The sequence below is a fragment of the Talpa occidentalis genome, unplaced genomic scaffold (assembly GCF_014898055.3).
Source record: "Talpa occidentalis isolate TD23 unplaced genomic scaffold, MPIMG_talOcc4v2.1 talOcc4.5, whole genome shotgun sequence".
NCBI classification, from domain to species: domain Eukaryota; kingdom Metazoa; phylum Chordata; class Mammalia; order Eulipotyphla; family Talpidae; genus Talpa; species Talpa occidentalis.
Genome location: NW_023604861.1, coordinates 56,844,387 through 56,867,829, shown reverse-complemented (window position 1 = coordinate 56,867,829; position 23,443 = coordinate 56,844,387). Strand labels below are relative to the sequence as shown.

At 38.6% G+C, this 23,443-nt stretch overlaps 1 protein-coding gene across 1 annotated transcript in view; it reads left to right on the top strand.

The window, feature by feature from the left end:
• MRPS31 (mitochondrial ribosomal protein S31) overlaps window positions 1-9,832 on the top strand; it is a 32,526-nt gene extending 22,694 nt beyond the window's left edge. Inside the window, exons 6-7 of the mRNA XM_037527230.2 lie at window positions 4,427-4,570; window positions 9,509-9,832. Coding sequence (XP_037383127.1) covers window positions 4,427-4,570; window positions 9,509-9,738 — 374 coding nt within the window. The 3' untranslated portion in view covers window positions 9,739-9,832. The remainder of the gene's footprint in view (window positions 1-4,426; window positions 4,571-9,508) is intronic.
• The last annotated feature ends 13,611 nt before the right edge of the window (window positions 9,833-23,443 follow it).

Here is a 23,443-nt window from a genome sequence, read left to right as displayed (position 1 = left end):
CGCAGCCTCTGCAACGCCGGTTCGATCCCCGGCTGCTCCCCGGCCACCGGAGGAGGGTCCCACATGGCGCGCAGACCTCTCCTGCTGCCCGCTGCTCCCCTCAGCAGTGTACTTCGGTCCTTCTGCCTGTTCTGCTCTCTGCTCTAGCTCTGGTGAATTCTCTCACCCTCCGTGCTTCTGACTGTACCCAGTGCTTGTATAAATAAATAAATAAATAAATCTTTTATAAAAAAATAATTAAAATGACTTGTAAATCATTTTTTTAATTAAATTATAAATATATAAAGGGTTGTTAATTCAGTTTGTTCATTTAAACTATAAGCAGAGCTTAAGAGACTAGGCCCCTTGTATTGTGAAATACATTCTGTCCTGTAAGATGACAAGGAAATACAAACGGCACATGCATGAAAAATGGATCTCCTCTCCTCTGTTGAAGGGGAATTCCCTTCAACTTAAAAGGAATTTGTGCTCAAGGCAACTGCTATTGTCTATCTGATGGATAGCCAGAAGAGGCACTTGGGCTCTTGAAGTAGCCTGCTTGCTTTCTTTAATCTGAAATCTTACTCCTAAAATTGAAATCAGTCTCAAGAAAGTTCTAAAGTCGTATGTATATAAGGAAGTATTGAATGATTATACTGTAATAAGGAAAATAATGCACAAATTTATGTAAATTTTCTCTAGTGAAGTTACTATTTTTATAAGCTCTACTTAATTTAAAGAATGTCTTTTGTGTCCAGTTAAGTACACGAATAGCAACAGTATGCAGACTTAAATTTAGGATTGTTCATTGCTGTTTCCCTATGATCCAAAGTATTCCTTACATGTAAATTGCTTGCAACAATAATTTATTGATTATGTGAATGAGTTTTTCTGTTCTATGGATTACCACATCTTGCTGGAGAGGACATAGTAGTAGACATTGCTGCTCATCCTGGAATAACTAGAATTGAGAGGCAGTGGAGGTAGCTTAATGGAAGAGGTAGCTTAATTAAGAGGTAGCTTAATGGAAATTGGTGTTGTGTAGATCTGGATTCAAATTTGGAGCTAATGGGTCTCGCTGGTGGCACAGAGGTTAAAGTCTCAGTGCTATGAAGCTATTGCCAGCCACTACAGGTGGCATGAGTTGGATCCCCGGCCAGGGAGCTAACCCACATGGCACAGCAGCCCTCTCCTGTCTCACCTACTGCTCCCTTCAGCAGTTCTGCTCCCCACTCTGTCTCTGGTGAATCCTCCCACCCCCGCACCTCTGGCTGACACCCCAGTTCTTGTATGTAAAAATAAATAAAAATAAATCTTAAAAAAAATTTAGAGCTGCCACACAAACCTGTGTGTCTCCCTTTGTCCTCTTATGAAATGAGGCTAATAAGTATCAGGAATTAAATGAGAAAATGTAATTAAAGAGTCAGGCACAGTTCTTGAAATACAGTAGACATCCAATAAATCATCAAAGCTATTAACAGTAGTATAATTATAATAGTAATAACATGGTAATGATGATGCTAGAAAAGATATAGGTTGATTAGTGTTCACTGATTAAATTTTTAAAATGTGACCAAGATAATTATGTTATTTTACAGTTATGATTACTACTACATAAATGTGGCTAATTAAGCCTAACTGCTGTGATCTTTCTCTGTATAAGGTATTCTAGACCAGCAAAGTTAATATCCAGCGGTCAGCACATAAAGGCTTACCGTAACAGTTTCAAAAAAAAGTACACAGCTTAAAATAAGGCTTACCTAGGTAGACAAATGAGCAATTCATTTGAATGCATCAGAGTACTCGCAAAAGTGGTAAAGAGGTAAGGAGTCGAATAAATAGTATGTAATTTATGCCTTCGACCCAGAAATTTTTTTCCTATAACGAAATTACTACAGATGTGCATGCAAGTGTAACTACAAAGATATTCATCCTTACAGTGTTAACAAGAGAAAGTATGTAAATTATCAAAATGTTCAAGAATAGGTGATCTGGGCCTTCCTGGTGGTCTAGAAGACTCAGCGCTACCAAGGCAAAGGCCCACCGCAACTGCCTGAGTTCAATCCCGGGTTAGGGAGTTAACCCACATTGTGCAGCAGACTTCTCCTGTCTCGCCTGCTGCTCCCTTTAGCAATGTATTTCAGTAGATTCACCTGTACTGCTCCCCACTCTGTCTCTGATAAATCTTAATCCCTGCACCCCATAACTCTGGCCTACACCCCAGTTCTTTTTTTTTTTTTTTTAAGATTTATATACACATATAAGAACTAGGGTGTGGGCCAGAGGTGAGGGGGTGAGAGGATTCACCAGAGACAGAACTCATGCTTCAGTGGCTGGAGATAGCTTGATAGTGCTGTGTCTTTAATCCCTACACCATCTGGGAGGCCCCCACCCCAGTTCTTCTGTGCAAAAATAAATAAATGAATGAATCTTTTTTAAAAAAATGAATAGTGGGCCTCCCTGGTGGCACAAGGAGTTAGGTTACAGCACAATGAAGCAATCCGCAGCCACTGCAGTATGAATTCGATTCCTGGCTGGCCAGTGAGCTACCTACATGGCACAGCAGACCTCGCCTGTCTCGCCTGCTGCTCCTCTCAGCAGTGTATTTCAGTCAGTCTGCCTGTTCTGTTCCCTGCTCTGTCTCTGGTGAATCCTCTCACCCCCCGCACCTCTGGCCTGTACTCCAGTTCTTGTATGCATAAGTAATTCCATCTAAAGAAATAAAACAATTTAAAAAATTAAAAAATGAAGAGGATCAATTTATTGTGATATTTTGGTGTATGGGATATGAGTACAGCCATTATTAAATGAAAAAAAAAGTCACCAAACTATATAAACCTAATTTATTTTAAAAAGCAAAACCATACCTTAAAAAAAAAAAAAAAAAAGGGACATAAGATTTGAAAAAATAACTGGAGAATAAAGTTTTAGGGAAAAAAACTTGTAAAGGGACAGATGTTGACATGACATTCTTTTTTTTTTTCAAGTTTATTGAGAATTATTTACTTGTAACAACAACATGCATTTAATTTGTGCATTTAGATGGATTTTGACAAATATATACATCTATGAAATTGCCTATCAAAATATTCAACATTTCTCTCACCCTCAGAAGTTTCCTTGTGTTCCTTGGCAATGTGTCTCTTTTTCTCCTCTGTCCTTCGGCAGCTGTTGATCAGCTTTCTCTTATATAGATTTATTTGCATTTCTTAGAATTTTACATAGATAAAAATCACACAGTATGTACTCTTTTGTTTCTGACTTCTTTCACTCATAATGATCTGAGATTTGTCCATATTATTGGCATATGTCAGTAATTTCTTTTTATTGCTGAATAGTATATGATTATATGGATATATCATATTTTGTATTCATTTGCTCTCTGATGGACATTTGGGTTGTTTCCAGTTTTTGCGTACCACCTATAAAGCTACTGTTAACATTCATGTACAAGTCTTTGTGTTGTACATGTTTTCTTTTGTATAAATATCTAGGACTAAAGTGGTTGTATGGTAAGTATATTATTAACTTTTTAAGAAACCGCCCAACTGTTAATCAAAATGGCTGTACAATTTTATATTCCTAACAGTAGTGACTAGTGAGAATATGACTCAGTTCTTAAATTTCCAAGTAAATCATTGAAACATGTGACATGATGATTGTAATAAGCCAACATATTAACCTTACTCTAGGTTTGTTTGTATGATTGAAGTAACTAATGCATAAAACGTACTTAGCACGAGTAAATGCTCAGTATCTGTTAGTGTTATCATTATTATAATAATTTGTTAATTTAACTTCTTTGTTTATTAGTACATTAGTGATTTTTTTTGACAGACCAAAAATAAACAATTTGGCTCTTAAAAGATCAAAGTCACGTATATAAAAAATATTCACAATCGTAAAATCATTCTTAAAATAAAAATTCTTTTTTTCCCTTTTGGTGTGGGTAGAGAGTGGTGAGGTTTAAGGAATTGATTATCTAGTATTGTAGTAAAACAACAGTTGAGTTTTGTAACTGTTGTAGTTGTAGTCTTTATGTATCTTTTTTTTTTTAAAGATTTATTTATTTATACAAGAACAGGGGTGCACAGGCCAGATGTGCGGGAGGGTGAGAGGATTCACTAGAGACAGAGTGTGGAACAGAACAGGCAGACTGACAAAATACACTGCTGAGGGGAGCAGCGGGCGAGACAGGAGAGGTCTGCCACAGAGGCTGTGGACAGCTTCACAGCACTGCGCTCTACCACCTGCGCCACCAGGGAGGCCCTGTATCATTTTTTATTTCAGTGATAGCTCTTAAAAGGTGACCTTTCATTATGTACTGTTTAATGATGAGTGTCAAGGTCTGAAAAAGTATAATCAATTCAGAGTTGATTATAACATTTGTGAAAAGACATTTACATTACATTGACTTATACTTACGTGAAGTATTTTTACTACACAGAAACAACACCTTCACTTTGGGATGTGGAATTTGCTAAGCAGTTAGCCACAGTAAATGAACAGCCCTTTCAAAATGGCTTTGAAGAGATGATCCAGTGGACGAAAGAAGGGAAACTCTGGCAGTTTCCAATTAATAATGAAGCAGGTAAGTTTTACTTTTAGAGGTTTATAAAATTCACTGATTATATTATTTCTGGCAGATGTTCAGTTACAGGATCTACAATTATATGAATTTCAAAAATTTGTCTAAATATCTTCATGTGATCCTAAAAGAATCTTACAATGTTCTTAAAAACAATGTTGGAATCTCACTTAATTCTAGATGTTTGATAAGAAAAATGAGGAAGGGGGCCTCCCTGGTGGCGCAGCGGTTGAGCGCTGGGTTGCGAAGCTGCCCGCGGCCTCTGTGGCGCCGGTTCGATCCCCGGCTGCTCCCCGGCCACCAGAGGAGGGTCCCACATGGCGGGCAGACCTCTCCTGCCGCCCTTGCCGCCCGCTGCTCCCCTCAGCAGTGTACTTCGGTCCTTCTGCCTGCTCTGCTCCCCGCTCTGGCTCTGGTGAATTCTCTCACCCTCCCGTGCTTCTGACGGTACCCAGTGCATGTATAAACAAAACAAACAAACAAACAAATAAATAAATAAAACATGCCTCTATTAAAAAAAAAGTTTAAAAAAAAAAAAGAAAAATGAGGAAGTAAAAAATTATATGACAAAATGGATTCTGAATTTCCATGACATAAATGCTGGAGAACTACAAATAATGACAGTTTTCTAGTTGCTAAGGAGATTACCTGGTAAATCTTCTAATACATTAAATAATGGGTGTAAGGTGGTACTTCAATTTTGGAGAATATTATAACTCTTAAAGTCTTATGTTGATTTATTTTATTCATGAAACCATTGCTGCATTTATGAAATGCAGGGTACTTGTACTCAAAGCCAACCAAAGCAAAACATTCAGACGCTTTGAAATTCTGTAAAACTCTTTGACTGCATAACTGGATACTTTAAACTATAATAAATTATTATTTCTTAGAAATTTAAACCATATTAAACTACATAACTGGATACTTTAAACTATAATAAACTATTATTTTCCTGGAAATTTTTTAGGAAAATGTGTTACTATGATAATTATCTTTTATTGCAATCTATGAAGACATCAGGTAAACATTTGCACCAAATTTTATAGATAAGTTTTCAACTCAACTAGATCCATTTATTTTTATGGAAGATTAGTTAAAAGTTACAAATACCAAAAAAGTTTTAGGAAAATGTAGTCCACTTTTTTTTTTTTATTTTGTATTATGCTGCCACTATTTTAATTCCTTATAACCTTTTGTTTGAATTGATAAGTGGAATGGAAGCTTAAAAATCAGAAATATTTAGCTTTATATCTTCATAAAGTATTACTTTGTACAGGAAAACTTTAGAGAGTTAAATAACCTGTAGCAATCGTTAATATTGCATATTTATATGGTCTTTACAGTAATATAAGTAGCATGCTATTGTCCATCTATTATATAACGTGTTTTTTAAGTTTGTTTGTTTTTTAAGATTGATTTATGCATACAAGAACTGGGGTATAAGCCAGAGGTGCGGGGCGTGAGAGGATTCACCAGAGACAGAGTGGGGAACAGAACAGGCAGATTGACTGAAATACAGTGCTGAGAGGAGCAGCGGGCAAGGCAGAAGAGGTCTGCTGCGCCATGTGGGTCACCTCCCTGGCCAGGGGATCAAACTCATCCTGCAGTGGCTGCAGATAGCTTCATAGGATGCATCTTAACCCCTTATGCCACCAGGGATGCCCTGATTTTTTTTTTTTTTTTTTTTCAGTGCATTCAAATGTTTCACATTTTTACTTCTCCTCCCAACATTGTATGTTTTTGTTATCTTGCTACATCTAGGTGGGATTCTTTTTATTTTATAGGAGTCCTTTTAGTATTTCTTGCAAGGCTGGTTTAGTGGTGATGAGTTCCTTTAATTTTCGTTTGTCAAGTTTTTTATCCATCCTTAAATTCTGATATACAGTCTAGCACAGTAGACTATAGTCAATTGGAAATCCATTTCTTTCAGTACTTTTAATATGCCATGCCATTTTCTTCTAGCCTACAAAGTTTCTGCCATGAAATCTGCAGATAATCTTATAGGGGTTTCTTTGTATATGATTTCTTTTTCTCTACATGAATTTAGTGTTACCTACTTTAGTTTTTACCACTTTGATTATTACATTTTGTAATGTTATATCATGAAATTTGGGTATTCTCGGTCCTCATGGTTAAAAACATGGCATTAAAACCCAGGACTGACGTAGAATAACATGTATTTTTTTTTTTTTTTTTTTTTTTTTTTGAGAAACAGTGAATTCAAGGTCCTGTGTGTTATAAACCTAATTCTTCAAGCCTTCCTTCCCCCATCTACAAAATGATGGGGATAATAATGGGACTAACCTTTATAAGATTCTCCTGAGGATAAAACATCATTACCATCATCACTCCTGTTTCTGTGAATGATTTGCTTTTAATTCTTTCCTATTTTTTAAATCTTAAAATATTAGCAAGGATATTACATAGTTTTTAGGAACAACCAAATAGGATAGTAGGAAAGCATGAATTGATGGTACATTGTTATCACCATTAAAAACAATTAAAAAAAACTAGCAACAACAAATGCTGGCGAGGATATGGAGAAAAAGGAACTCTCCTGTACTGCTGGTGGGAAAACTGGTCCAACTGCTATGGAAAGCTGTGTGGAGATTCCTCAACCTGCTAACAGTCGAACTTCCATATGATCCAGCAATTCCATTCCTAGGTATTTACCCAAAGGACACAGAAACATTAATTCAAAAGGGTACCTGCACCCCTATATTTATAGCAGCACTATTTACAATAGCTAAGCTATGGAAACAACCCAAATGCCCCCAAATAGATGACTGGATCAAGAGGATGTGGTACATATACCCAATGGAATATTCCTAAGCAGTCAAAAAAGATAAACTTATGCAATTTGCAGCAGCATAGCTGGAGCTGGAAGGGATTATGCTCAGAGAAATAAGCCAGAAAGAAAAAGAATACCAGATGGTCTTACACATAGCAGGAATTTAGAAAACCTAAATAAGGGACTAGGAAAAAGACTAATTATAATAAAGTCAAAATCAAAATCAACAAGCAACTATAAACCAGAGACACACTACTGGGGGGCAGAGGAGAGGAGGGAGTAGGATCAAAACAAGGAAGGTGGGAGTTGTATGGGAACTATAACTAAGATGAAAATGCATACATTGTGCAAAAATGAAAAATGATGTAAAAAAGGTATAAAATAAAAAAAAAACTTAAATTCACTAAAATCTTGAGTATCTAAATTCCAAAGGAAATTATCTTAAATTTGACTTGATTTATGAAAAAGATTAATTTCTACAAAAAGGACAAAAACCATGTTTTTTGGCCAGGGTGGGGAGATAAATGTGACACGTATCCATATATACACTGTACATATTATTGATGTTTCAGAGTCAGAAAGAGAAGGAACTCATTTCTAGCTCCTTAAGGCAATATTTATTTGAATTAAACACAAGAAAGGAACTTTGGAAACCTTATCACTTTGACCACTCACTCCCTCAATACACACTTAGTAACTACTTCAAGAGAGAAACATTAGCACCTAAGACCTCAGCAGTTGTTACTGTCTTTTATATTTCCTGTACTTAAATTTTTAAATTAATAAGCATGTTCATTGCTAATTAACTTCATAAAGATTTACTTTGATGCATCTGGGGAAAGATGTTTTAGGGGCTCACCATGTCATTTTTGGAACATAATTCTGAAAATGACAAAATTATATGCCCTTTGTGTATAGTTTTATCTCCCAGTGTTGTGTTTTTCTTTTTTATAACTATAGTTTATTGTTCTGCCACTAAAAATGTGTAAATTATTTTTTCAGCAAAGTAGCTTTTTTTCAGTTTTTGTTTTCAGAACTGGTTTCTTCCTGATGTCCTTTGCCACAATGGAAACTTTACAAGAACTATTAAGTGGAATTGTTCCCACCTATAAAGTGATTTTATTTTAGTTTTGACTTTGATTTTAACCAAATTTATTTATACTTTTTACTACCACTATGCAGTTAATAGAGTCTTGCTGTTCAGTATCCATTAGCCTTCTCTCTGTGCCAAATTTAAGTGTATTTTTTGAATGTTCTCCAAGAATAATTTTCAGTTTAAGGTTTTGGTGGACAGGAAATCTCAGTCATGGACATTAATCATATTTTTGTATTCTTCAGTTAGTTTAAAGTTAGTTTAAATTTAGTTTAAATTTTCATTTCTAATGTGCCCTATTTTGCTTGGATAGTTGTAATATATTTTGTAATATGAGCTAGCAAGATTAGTCATAAAAGTTCAAAATGACCATCATACTCTACAGAGGGCTCTTTTTATATTGAAGTACTAGATAATGGAGAAAACTGGGGCAAGTATAAAGATTAATAGATGTGGGCCTCCCTGTCGGTGCAAGGGGTTAAGCACAGCACTGTGAAGCTATCCACAGCCTCTGCAGCACGAGTTTGATCCCTGGCTGGCCAGGGAGCTACCCACATAGCACAGTAGACCTCTCTTGTCTCACCCGCTGCTCCCCTCATCAGTGTATTTCAATCAGTCTGCCTGTTCCACACTCTGTCTCTGGTGAATCCTCTTACCCCGCCCCCCACGCCATCTTATTTTATTTATGTATTTTTTAGTGTTGTTTATATAGTTTCCTAAGAGGTTGCTTTGGATGTTAAAATATTTATAGCGTCAGGCTGTTATACTTTAAACATTTACTATATGCTAACTAAAGTTTTGCATCTATTCTTTACAAAAGCTCCATGAAGAAGATGCTTTTTAATCCTTATATTATGCCTGCGGAAACTGAGTTCAGAGAAGTTAATTTGCCCAGCCACACAGTCATCAAATTGGTGGGCAAGCCTCGGTTTCACTCCAAAATTTATACTTTTAGTTAATATACTATATTACCTCATTAGTGTTAATTTTCTGATGTAAGACATTCAAAATTATAATGTAAAGGTTTTTTTGTTTTTGTTGTTTCATGCCCTAGGTTTTGATGATGATGGTTCTGAATTTCATGAACACATATTTCTGGATAAATACCTGGAGGATTTTCCAAAGCAAGGACCAATTCGTCACTTCATGGAGCTAGTGACCTGTGGCCTTTCTAAAAACCCGTATCTGAGTGTTAAACAGAAGATAGAACACATAGAGTGGTTTAAAAATTATTTTAATGAAAAACAGGACATTCTAAAAGAAAGTGACATACAGTTGAATTGAATATCATGGAAACTTTATTTTAAGTTGGCAATGGATATTATAACTAAATAAAGTAATTTTACTAGATGTTTGCCTTTATGTGTTAATTACAGCATCTGATTTGAATGGTATAAATGTTGTTTTAAGAGTATGTAAAGGTAACTATAAAATATTCTTGCATGGAAAAACAAATATTCATGGATTCAACTAGTAATTCTTAATGAAAAGAATGTCTTACAATTAGTAATAAGCTGAGACAACGTCCTCTAACCATTTTCATTCAGTGACTATACTTTGAAATATAATTGTCAGACATATCTGATGACATCAGAGTGCTGTATCAGTTGAGGTGAGTTATATGCATATACATACTATATATTCACATATATATATTTTATATATTTCACACTAAATTTAAAGGACACGTGACTTAGTCTGGGTCACTATAGAGAAGTAACCTTGTATAAATAAATGACTTAGCCTATCACTCCCAGTACTTTAGGCTTTCACGTCAAAGTTAGAAGGATTATCTTCTATTATGGTGCTTAGAAATGTGATTCAAATTCACACAGCTCAGTAAGGATTGAGTAGTCTTAAGAATCTCGAAACAATTTTTTTTTTTTTTACCGTTTTGTATTCCAGGCCTCTGACAAACAAATAAAAATGTGAAAGGGCCTCCCTGGTGGTGCAGGTGGTTGAGCTCAGTGCTGTGAAGCTGTCCGCAGCCACTGCAGTGCAGGTTCAATTCGTGGAGATACCCACAAGGCGTGGCAGACCTCTCCTGTCTTGCCCGCTGCTCCCCTTAATAGTGCATTTCTGTTGGTCTGCCTGTTCTGTTCCCTGCTCTGTCTCTGGGCTGTAGCAGAGAGGGCTGTACCCCAGCTATTGTATAAATAAATGTTTAAAAAAAATTTAAAAATACAAAATAAAAATGTGAAAAAGCCTACAGTAAACCCAAGCTTCAAATGATGAACACATTAAGGTAACAAAGCACCATGAATGCACACCACCACCACCATCAAAAAAAAAGTAGGGCCTCCCGTGGTGGTGCAGGTGGTTGAGTGCAGTGCTGTGAAGCTGTCCGCAGCCTCTGCAGTGCGGGTTTGATGCCCTCCAGCCAGTGAGGGTCCCACATGGTGCAGTAGACCTCTCCTGTCGCCCCTGCTGCTCCCCTCAGCAGTGTGTTTCGCCAGTCTGCCTGTTCTGTTCCCCACTCTGTCTCTGATGAGTCCTCTTGCCCTCCCGCGCATCTGGCCTGTACCCTGGTTCTTGGAGAAATAAATCTTAAAGGAAAAAAAAAAAGGTAGAAGCCCAGACAATAGCACTAAAATTGTCTGTTTAGTCCTTTTGCTAATTTTTTGATTGTGTTATTTTCATAGTTTTATGAGTTCTTTATATATCTTTATTATCAGTCCTTTGTCAGTAGTATGGTGTGCAAATATTTTTATTTTGAAGATTTTTCAAAAATTTATGCATAAAAGAACTGGGTCTAGGCCAGAGGTGCGGGGGTGAGAGGATTCACCAGAGACAGAGTGAAGAGTAGAACAGGTGGCTCTACTGAAATATACTGCTAAAGGGAGCAGCAGGTGAGACAGGAGAGATCTGCTCCATGTGGGTCAGCTCCCTGGCCAGAGATCAAACTCAGGTCACTGGTGATAACCCTGAGACTTAACCCCTAGGCCACCAGGGACTCCCTTATTTTCTCCCATTCAGTAGGGTGTCTTTTCATTTTAGTTATGGTTTCTTTTGCTGTGCAGAAGCTTTTGATGTAGTCCTAGCTGTTTATGTTCCCTCTTGTTTTCCATATTGTTGGGGACAAATCCCTAACGGCATCACTAAAGCTTATGTCATAAAATGTTTTGCCTATGTTTTTTTCTATGAATTTATGGTTTCAGGTTTTACATCCAAGTTTTTGTTTCATTTTAAGTTGATTTTGGTGAATAGTGTGAGATCGTGGTTTAGTTTCATTCTTTTGCATGCAGCTATCCGGTTTTCCCAGCACCATTTATTGAAGAGGCTATCCTTGTTCCAGTGTATGTTTTTGGCTTCTTTTCATAGATTAGCTGCCCATATATATATATGGTTTTATTTCTGGGCTGTCATTTCTATTCCACTGGTTTGTGTGTCTGTTTTTGTTCCAGTACAGGGCTGTTTTAATTATTGCGGTTTTATAATATAGCTTGAGGTCTGGAAGTGTGATACTGCCATTCTCTTTTCTTCTTTGTCAAGATTGCTTTTGCTATTTGGGGTCTTTTGTGGCTCCCATATGAATTTCGGTAGTGTTTGCTCCAGTTCTTTGAAATATGCCATTGATATTTTTTGGGGGATTACGTTGAAACTGGCTATTGCTTAGGGTAGAATGACCATTTTGACAATATTGATTCTCCCAAATCATGAGCAGGGAGTATTTTTTCTATTTCTTTGTGTCTTCTATTTCTTTCAACAATGTCTTATAGTTTTCTTTGTATAGATCTTTTGCCTCCTTTGTTTTACTGCTAGGTATTTATTTATTTATTTTTGGTGTAATTGTAAATAGGATCCCTTTCTTAATTTCTTCTCATTGTTTGTAAACATTCGTCCTTTGACTTGTAAACTCAAGATTAATTTTTTTAAGTAGAGGATAAAACCTTGCTTATACAGTGGCGATAACTAGAAATTGCAAAGATTAAAGTATTTTTTCAGGAGGCTATTAACTTCATGGCAACAAATTTGAAAGCTTTTGAAATGTGCAACTTTCTCAAACTATACTATTAAAATCATTGATAAAGAAAAATGTAATAACCATTAAAAAATTTGGATCTCCATTTTAAAAATTGCATAAAGAAAAAATAAGATCAGGCCATTTCTCAGAAACTTCTACTCATTCAAAAAAGCAAATAATTCCCATCTTAAACAAATTATACCAAAGCATAGAAAAAGATGGAACACCCTAACTCAATTTCAACAGACTAGAATAAAAAAAGGGAAATCTCAATCATGAAGACACTTTTGAGATAACCAAAACAAAATAGCAAAGTAAATCCAGCAATAAATTGATAGAAATAATCAAGCTGAATTGATTTCAGGAATGCAGGAGTAGTTTTAATGGAAATATATATATCATCTCAAAGGATGTAGAAAGAAATGGATAAAATTCAGTCATTTGTAATAGTACTAATCTTAGAAACCTTGAAGTAGAACTTCCTTAACTTGTAAATGGCATTCACAAAAAACCTAAAACAAGCACCTTAAGAGGAATCGCTAAACCGTTGCCTTTGAGATGATAAACAGGACCATAATTTCTTTTCAATATTATATTGGAGACTAATGTAGCAAGAAAAAAGTATATATAAGCTATTAGGATTGGAGGTTCATCTTAAGGTAACCTCCCATGAATCATATCTCTCTGTGAGAGTGGGCAGAGCCTGGGACTTCTAGCAAGCAGAGAATGTGATGGAATTAGTTTTCTTGTGATTATGTTATGAAAAACTCCTTGTGAGCCAACTGAATGAGAACTCTACTGCCTTTGAAGAATTAAATTGTCATGTTGTGAGAAGACCTGTGAATGGGCCACTAGTTGCTGAGTGTAACCCACAGCTGACAGCCAGCAACAAAATCTTCAGTTGTAGGGCTTCAAATAACTAAATGCAACCAATAGCCATGTCAGCTGGGAAAAGGACCTCACGCTCTAAAAAGGAATGCAGTATGGCTGACACCTTGTGAGGCCCTGTGCCAGGAACCCAGCTTAAGTGAGTGACTTACAGAAACTGAGAGATAAGAAGTATATGCTATTTTAAGTCACCGATTTTGAGATAATTTGCACATATCAATAAATAATATAGAAAGGGAAAAAACAAAACTCATGATTAGAAAATCTATGTAGAAAACTAGAGAACCTATAAATCAGAAGAGTAATAGAGTTTATTAAGTTTATAGTTGCATTTCTGCATATCAGGCACAAATAAAATATAATTTATAAGATACCAATTATAGGGCCTCCTTGGTGGCGCAAGGGGTTAAGGCAAAACCTATGAAGCTATCCAGAGCCACTGCAGCATGACTTTGATCCCTGGCCAGGGAGCAACCCACATGGCCCAGCAGACCTCTCCGGACTCGCCTGCTGCTCCCCTCAGCAGTGCATTTCAGTGGAACTGTTCCCCACTCTGTCTCTGGTGAATCCTCTCACCCCCTGCAGTTCTGGCCTGTACCCCAGTTCTTGTATGCATAAATAAATACATCTTTTAAAAAAATACATATGAATAAAATCTTAGTGATAATGTAAGCACTGTATAAAGAAAATGTTCTAGGGCCTCCCTGGTGGTGCAAGGGATTAAGTTTCAGCACTATGAAGCTTTCAGCAGCCACTGAGGCGTGAGTTTGATCCCCAGCCAGGGAGCTAACCCATATGGCCCAGCAGACCTCTCCTGTCTTGCCTGCTGCTCCCCTCAGCAGTGTATTTCAGTCAATCCACCTGTTCTGACGCCACTCTGTCTCTGGTGAATCCTCTCACCCTCCCACCCCGCACCTCTGGCCTATACCCCAGCTCATGTATGCATAAATAAATAAATCTTTAAAAAAAAAATGAAAATGTTTTAAAACTTTAATGAAACATGGCCTCCCTGATGGCTCAGAGTTTTAAGTCTCAGCACTATCAAGCTATCACCAGCCACTATGACCTGAGTTTGAGCCCCAGCCTGGAGCTAATCCACATGGCTCAGCAGACCTCTCATATCTCACTAGCTGCTCCCCTCAGCAGAGTATCCACCTGTTCTGCTCTCCATTCTCTGGTGAATCCTCTCACCTCCTGCACCTCTGGCCTATACCCCAGTTCTTATATGCATAAATAAATAAAATAAATCTTAAAAAACCCAAAATAAAACAGAAATAGACCAATTTCCAGCATATGGAAACCTAACAGATGACAAAGTTAGCATTGCTGATCTATGGGAAAAGAATGGAAATTCAATAAATGGCCATAGGGCAATTGGTTTTCCACATGAAAGAAAAAAGTAAATTCTCTACTTCACACTATACGGGAAAAAAAATCCAATTCAGGACTTAAGTGTGAAAGATAAAATTTAAAGCAAAAATATCAGAATATCTTTATGGCTCTGATGTAGACAAGGATTTAAAATATCAAAAGCACAATCCCTGAGGACAAGATTAATTACTAAAATGTAAAACTTTTAATTAAAAATGAATACTGAATTATTCTCAATGGTGAAAAGCTGAAAGCAATTCCATTAAGATCTGGAACAAGACAAGGATGTCCACTCTCACCACTGCTTTTCAATATAATACTGGAAGTCCTAGCCAGAGCAATAAGACAAGAGAAAGACATCCAAGGAATCCAAATAGGAAAAGAAGAAGTCAAACTATCACTATTTGTAGATGATATGATAATATACATAGAGAACCCCAAAAACTCCACAGAAAAACTAATTCAACTCATCAATCAGTTCAGTAAAGTGGCAGGATACAAAATCAACACGCAAAAGTCAGTAGCCTTCCCATACACAAACAAAAAATCTGAAGAAGAAGAAATAAAAAAAAACCATCCCTTTTTTTATTGAAACAAAAAAAATCAAATATTTGGGAATAAATCTAACAAAAGAGGTAAAGGACCTATACAAAGGAAACTATAAAACACTGTTAAAGAAATAGAAGAAGACACAAAGAATGGAAAGACATCCCCTGCTCATGGATTGGAAGAATAAACATTATTAAAATGGCCATCCTACCAAAAGCAATATACAGATTCAATGCTATTCCAATCAAAATTTCAATGTCATTCTTCAAAGAAATAGAACAATTATTGATGAAATTCATATGGAATCACAAAAAGCCTCGAATAGCCAAAGCTCTCCTGAAAAAAAAAGAAGGGAATGGAGGCATCACACTCCCAGACTTCAAACTATACTACAAAGCCATAATCATCAAAACTGCATGGTATTGGAATAAGAACAGACATACAGACCAATGGAATCGAATAGAAAATCCAGAAATAAACCCACAGATTTATGGTCAACTAATCTTTGACAAAGGAGCAAAGACTATGCATTGGAGCAAAGAGAGTTTGTTCAATAAATGGTGCTGGGAAAACTGGGTCGCTACATGCAAAAGAATGAAGCTTGACCACTACCTCACACCATACACAAAAATCAACTCAAAATGGATTAAAGAACTAGACATAAGACCTGAAACCATAAAATATATAGAAGGAAATATAGGCGAAATGCTACGTGATTTGCACATAAAAGACATCTTACAGACACATCACCCAAAGCAGTGAGAGTGAAGGCAAAGATAAACAGCTGGGACTACATCAAATTAAAGAGCTTCTGCACAGCAAAAGAGACAATAACAAAAACAAAGAGAAACCCCACCAACTGGGAGAACATTTTTGCACACAACACTAATGATAAAGGACTGATCACAAAAATCTGCAAAGAGCTGATGAGACTTAACAACAACAAAGAAAATAATCCAGTCAAAAAATGTGCAGAAGAGCTAAAAAGAAACTTCTCTGAAGATGAAATGCGAATGGCCAACAGGCATATGAAAAAAATGTTCAACATCACTTGTCATCAGGGAAATGCAAATCAAAACTACCATGAGATACCATCTTACACCAGTGAGAATGGCACATATTAAAAAAACTAGCAACAACAAATGTTGGTGAGGGTGTGGAGAAAAAGGAACTCTCCTGCACTGTTGGTGGGAGTGCAAACTGGTCCAACCACTATGGAGAGCTGTGTGGAGATTTCTGGGCCTACTAAACATAGAGCTTCCATATGATCCAGCAATTCCACTCCTAGGTGTTTACCCAAAGGACACAGAAACATCAATTCCAAAGAACACCTGCACCCCTATGTTTATAGCAGCACTGTTTACAATAGCTAAGCTTTGGAAACAGCCCAAATGCCCAAAAATAAATGACTGGATCAAGAAGATGTGGTACATATATACCATGGAATATTACTCAGCATTCAAAAAAGATAAACACATGCAATTTGCAGCAACATGGATGGCGCTGGAAGGGATCATGCTCAGCGAAATAAGCCAAAAAGAAAAAGAAAAATACCGGATGGTCTCACTCATAGCAGGAATCTAGAAAACTTAAATAAGGGACCAGGAAATGAATAACTATAAGAAAGTGAAAATCAAAATCAACAAAAAACTATGAACCAGAGACACTTTTGGGGGGCGGGGTGGGAGGGGAGGGATAGGGGTCAGAATGGGGGGGCTGCAATTGTATGGGGAATATAAAAATAAAATTTATTATTAAAAAAAAAAATGAATACTGAGTTTAAAGAGAGCATCAAACATAAATTCTTCCATGTAATCACCAAATGACTAGAACTGTATATAGGTTTTGTAAAAAATTCCTAAAAATCAAGTAGAAGAAAAACAGGCCAAAAGAACATGGACAAAAGGGGTATCCCTGGTGGCACAGGGGTTACAGACACAGCACTATCAAGCTATCTGAGGACCTGTTCTGCTCCCCACTTTGTCTCTGGTGAATCCTCTGATCCCCCGTAACTCTGGCCTACACCCCAGTTTTTGTATGCCTAAAAAAATGAAAATAAATCTTTAAAAAAAAGAATATGGAGGGCCTCCCCAGTGGCGCAGTGGGTCAAGCGCCATGCTGTGAAGCTGTCCGCAGGCTCTGCAGCACGGGTTCGATTCCCGGCTGGCCGGGGAGAGACCCACATGGCTTGGCAGACCTCTCCTGCCTTGCCCACGTATGCCTGTTCTGCTCCCTGATCTGTCTCTGGTGAATTCTCTCACCCTCCCATGCCTCTGACCTGTACCCCAGTTCTTGTATAAATAAATAAATCTTTTTAAAAAAAAGAATATGAACAAAAGAACACCTGCATTTCATTGAAGAAAAAAATAATGGCTAATATATGAAAAAATACTAAGGGAAGATGCAAATTAAACCCTATTGAGATAACATTTGTATCCTCCAGATGGGTAAAAATTAGAAGCTAGGAAGTATCTCTGATACATTGATATTGGGAGGATAAATTGCAACCGCTTTTTGGAAATATATAATTATGTTTATAGTATATTATATACACATGACAAATATACAGCATATTTGTATATTAAACAAAAATGTATATATAAATAGCAAATATATAAATGTGCTCTATATAAAATAAGTTTATATATGCATGTAATTCTATAACCTTATGAACAATCAATTTTCCCCTGTAATATACGTCCAAAGAAACCCTTGCAAATAAGTGCCAAGAAGCATGTGAAAAAATGTTCCACGTAGCAAAAATCAAGGGAGAGTGCCCATCACTTGGAGCACTGGTAAATGGTGGTTTTTTTCATATACTGGCAAATTACACAGAAGTGAAAATAATTAAAATAGACCATACACATCAATATAGATGAATTTCAGGCACAATGTTGAGTGAAAAATAAGTTGCAGAGGGCCTCCCCGGTGGCGCAGTGGTTGAGCGCTGGGTTGCGAAGCTGCCCGCGGCCTCCGCGCCGCTGGTTAGATCCCCGGCTGCTGCCCGGCCACCAGAAGAGGGTCCCACACGGCGTGCAGACCTCTCCTGCCGCCCGCTGCTCCCCTCAGCAGTGTACTTCGGTCCTTCTGCCTGCTCTGCTCCCCGCTCTGGCTCTGGTGAATTCTCTCACCGTCCCGCGCTTCGGACTGTACCCAGTGCATGTATAAATAAAAAAACAAACAAACAAATAAATAAATAAATAAAAACATGCCTCTATTTTAAAAAAAAAAAAAAGTTGCAGAAGAATGCATGCAATGTTATCTTTTACATAAAGTTCAAACATCAAAAATTGAACATATTGCTTAGAGCTATAAATGTGATAAAACTGTAAAAGAGAAGCATGAGAATGACAAGCACAATATTGTATTTCAGGGAGGCAGGGAGGTAGGTTCTGCGCTGGCGGAGAAACACAGCACACTTCAATAGCACTAACACCTATTTCTCAAGTTGGATGGTAGGTTCACAGGTATTCATTTTATCACCATGCTTTAAAATTTATATTAGATTCTCCTTTCTCTGTAATATTTCATAATATATTTTTTAAAAGATTTATTTTTTTATGCATACAAGAGCTGGGATGTGAGCCAGAGGTGCGGGGAGTGAGAGGATTCACCAGAGACAAAGCGGGGAGCAGAACAGGCAGACTAACTAAAATACACTGCTGAAGGGAGCAGCGGGTGAAACAGGAAAGGTCTGCTGCGCCATGTGGATTGCTCCCTGGATCCTACTTGTGCTGCAGTGGCTGGTGATAGCTTGATAGCTTTGTCTTTAACCCCTGCGCCACCAGGGAGGCTCCCCCATTTCATAATATTGTAAGGAATATGCGAAAATGGGTTCACTCCTGGAACTGAAAGCGATACAGAGCTTAGCCATCAGAAGACTCCCAGAATTATCAGATTCCAGGATAACTCCTATGTAAAGCCAAACAGATGTAATATGTTATCTAGAATAATTAGAATATCCTTATTTAGGGAAGGTGGGAGAGGAGAAACTGCAGCCAGTTGCAGCAGCCACAGTAATGGAAAAGAAAGTTCCAGTCAGTGCTGAGCAGTCTGATGACAAAAATGCTGCAGACCTCTCAACAAAACCTACAAAGATCTCCAAGTTTAGATTTGCCAAAGGCAGTCAGATAACAGTCTCAGCCATATCCATCAAACTTGGATCAAGTGAGCCAAAAGAAACTCTTTAGGCTGTTGCTGCAAAAACACTTCGGTAGCAGCAGCTTTTAATGAAGAGTGAACCAGAGGAAATGCCTCCAGAAGCAAAGGTGATGATGAACAATATTAGAAGGGTTACATCAATATCAGCTAGACCAAACTCCTTCAATAAAGGAAAACATGAGTTTTCTGATAACCAGAAGCTCTGAGTGCAGAATATAAACCAAGACAATTAAATGATGTGCTTTCATGTTGGGGAGTGGGGTTGGTTTAAAGTTAAAAGGAATAGGGCCTCCCCGGTGGCGCAGCGGTTGAGCGCTGGGTTGCGAAGCTGCCCGCGGCCTCTGCGACGCCGGTTCGATCCCCGGCTGCTCCTCGGCCACCGGAGGAGGGTCCCATATGGCGCGCAGACCTCTCCTGCCGCCCGCTGCTCCCCTCAGCAGTGTACTTCGGTCCTTCTGCCTGTTCTGCTCCCCGCTCTGGCTCTGGTGAATTCTCTCACCCTCCTGCGTTTCTGACTGTACCCAGTGCTTGTATAAACAAAACAAACAAACAAAACAAATAAATAAATAAAACATGCCGCTATTAAAAAAAATAAATAAAGTTAAAAGGAATAGACACCTTTTTCAATGAATGGTATAAAACTATCTTTGGAGCCTCCTCTCCCCCCTTTTTTTGTAATGCGAATTTAAAATTAAAAAGTACATCCCTGGGGCCTCCCGGTGGCGCAGTGGTTGAGCGCTGGGCTGCGAAGCTGCTCGCAGCCTCCATGGCGCAGGTTCGATCCCCCGCTGCTCCCCGGCCACCAGAGGAGGGTCCCACATGGCGCGCGGACCTCTCCTGCCGCCCGCTGCTCCCCTCAGCAGTGTACTTCGGTCCTTCTGCCTGCTCTGCTCTCCGCTCTGGCTCTGGTGAATGCTCTCACCCCACCCCCACCCCCGCCCCGCATCTAACTGTACCCAGTGCTTGTATAAATAAATAAATAAATAAATAAATCTTAAAAAAAAAAAAAAAGTACATCCCTGTTCTAATCAAATAGGGAACCCCTCTTTTAAGGATGGTATTTGTTATATGCTTAGAAGTGTTGGGTTTTTTTTTTTTTAAAGATTTATTTATTTATTTATACAAGCACTGGGTACAGTCAGAAGCGCAGGAGGGTGAGAGAATTCACCAGAGCCAGAGCGGGGAGCAGAGCAGGCAGAAGGACCGAAGTACACTGCTGAGGGGAGCAGCGGGCGGCAGGAGAGGTCTGCGCGCCATGTGGGACCCTCACCCGGTGGCCGGGGAGCAGCCAGGGATCAAACCGGTGCTGCAGATGCTGCGGGCAGCTTCGCAACCCAGCGCTCAACTGCTGCGCCACCGGGGAGGCCCTTAGAAGTGTTTTGGAGTAGAAATTGTTTTTGTCTCATTTATTAATAAAATATAAGCTTGTTTTTAATGGTCCTATTGTTCAGTCAAGAAATTAAAGATTCTACATATATTATTATTGATGAATTCTATCATTTGCTTATGAATTAACTTAAATTTAATCCTTGATAGTATAATATCAGTGTGAAGTTTTGTTGTTTTTGTTTGAAAAGACAGGTACATTTACCCTTTTTTTGGATAACCATGGATTTTTTTTTTCAGATTTATTTATTTATGCATATAAGAACTGAGGTACAGGCCATAGATGTGGGGCGGTGAGAGGATTCACCAGAGAGAGTGGGGAGCAGAACAGGCGGATCAACTGAAATACACTGCTGAGGGGAGAAGCGGGCGAGTCAGGAGATGTCTGATTTGCCATGTGAGTATCTCCCTAGCCAGGGATCAAACTCATGCTGCAGTGGCTGCAGATCACTTCATAGTGCTATGTTTAACCCCTTGCACCTCCAGGGAGGCCCATAACCATGGATATTTTAAAAGGAAAGAATTGGATGGGAATTCCTTATATTTTTCACTAGCCAGTGAAGACACTGTCTTATTTGTCATAGCTTTTTTTTTTAAGATTTATTTATTTATTTATTTATACAAGCACTGGGTACAGTCAGAAGCGCAGGAGGGTGAGAGAATTCACCAGAGCCAGAGCGGGGAACAGAACAGGCAGAAGGACTAAAGTACACTGCTGAGGGGAGCAGCGGGTGGCAGGAGAGGTCTGCGTGCCATGTGGGTGGTGGGGAATTGAACCGGCGCCGCAGAGGCTGCGGGCAGCTTCGCAACCCAGCGCTCAACCGCTGCGCCACCGGGGAGGCCCTTGTCATAGCTTTGAAATATGCCATCTCCCAGTTAAGACTGTGATGTTAAAAAAAAAATCTGGGCCTCCCCGGTGGCACAAGAAGTTAAGACACAACCTATGAAGCTATCTGCAGCCACTGCAGCATGAGTTCCATTCCTGGCCAGAGAGCTACCCACATGGCGCAGCAGACCTCTCCTGACTCGCCTGCTGCTCCCCACAGCAGTGTAATTTGGTCAATCTGCCTGTTCTGTTCCCCACTCTGTCTCTGCTGAACCCTTTCACCGCCCCCACACATACCTCTGGCCTGTACTCCAGTTCTTATAGGCATAAATAAATGAATCTTTTAAAAAAATCCTTCATATGACCATTTACACACTTGGTTTTAAACAATGTATTATCCCATCGCTTCTTGGCCTTTTGGCTAAGATCAAGTGTAAACAATGTATTATCCTGAGATTTTTACCTTGTTAACTATTCTGAAAATTGCTGTAAAGATTGTTTAAATAATCAGTTTTAAATTATGCAAATAAAGACAACAAAACCCTCTTAGTCCTAAAGTTGCTTTTTAATTCCATGCATTTATACATGTATGCAAATTAACTATTAAATTAGGAAGATTTCATTCTACATCACGAAGTCTTAGCAGCAAACCTACTTTCTGAAATATATTAATTCAAGGACTAAGCAATTTCCAAAAACATAATGATTTACTATGCCTCTTAGTAACTCCTTGAACTGGAATGTCAGTGGCGATGGCAGCGCAGGGAAGTAGCTCATACTGGGAAAAGCAAATAGCTGCTGGAACACGGTTTTGATTTAGAACCACTTTCAAAAATCCTGTTAGTTGCACAAGCAATGTTTATGGAGGTATCTGTAGCATCTTTATGAATAACTAAATATGGCTACTGCTGTTGAATGTAATACAAAGTGTTAGAAGACCAGCCTCCCTGGTGGCCTAGAAGTTAAGTCTCAGCAGTATTCAGCAGTACTGAGTTAAATACTCAGCAGTACTGGAAGACCTGAATTCAATCCCTGGCCAGGGAGCCAAGCCACATATGGCGCAGCAGACCTCTCCCGTCTTGCCTGCTGTTCCCCTTAGCAGTGTATTTTAGTAAATCAGCCTGCTCTGCTCCCCACTCTGTCTCTGGTGAAACCTCTTATCCCACACTGCACCTCTGGGCTGCACCCCAGTTCTCCTACATAAAAAAAATAAAAATCGGGGGCCTCCCCTAGTGGCACAGCGGTTGAGCACTGGGTTCGAGGCTACCCACAGCCTCTGCAGCACCAGGTCGATCCCTGGCCACTGGCGAGGGTCCCACAAAAAAATAAAATAGAATAAAATAAAAATCGGGCCTCCCTGGTGGAGCAAGGGGTTATGCACAGCAATGTGAAGCTATCTACAGCCTCTGCAGCATGAGTTCAATCCCCAGACGGCCAGGGAACTAATCCACATGGCGCAGCAGACTTCTGACTCGCCCGCTGCTCCCCTCGGCAGGGTATTTCAGTTAGTCTGCCTGTTCTGTTCCCCACTCTGTCTCTGGTGAATACTCTCACCTCCCTCCACCACCGCACCTCTGGCCTATACCCCAGTTCTTGTATGCATAAACAAATAAATCTTAAAAAAAAAAATCTTTTAAAAAAAGAAAAAAATAAGCAAAGTGTTAGAAGACACGTTAGACGTGTCACAGTACCCCTGTGAGTAAGGATTTCATATATCTGATAGTTGTCTTTACCTGGTTTAATTGTGACAATTGTAATATTTTCTTTTGTTTTTAAAATGAAGAGTAACAGCTGGTCTGAAATCGAGTAGCTCTGCATTAGCTACTATTGAACAATTCAGAGGG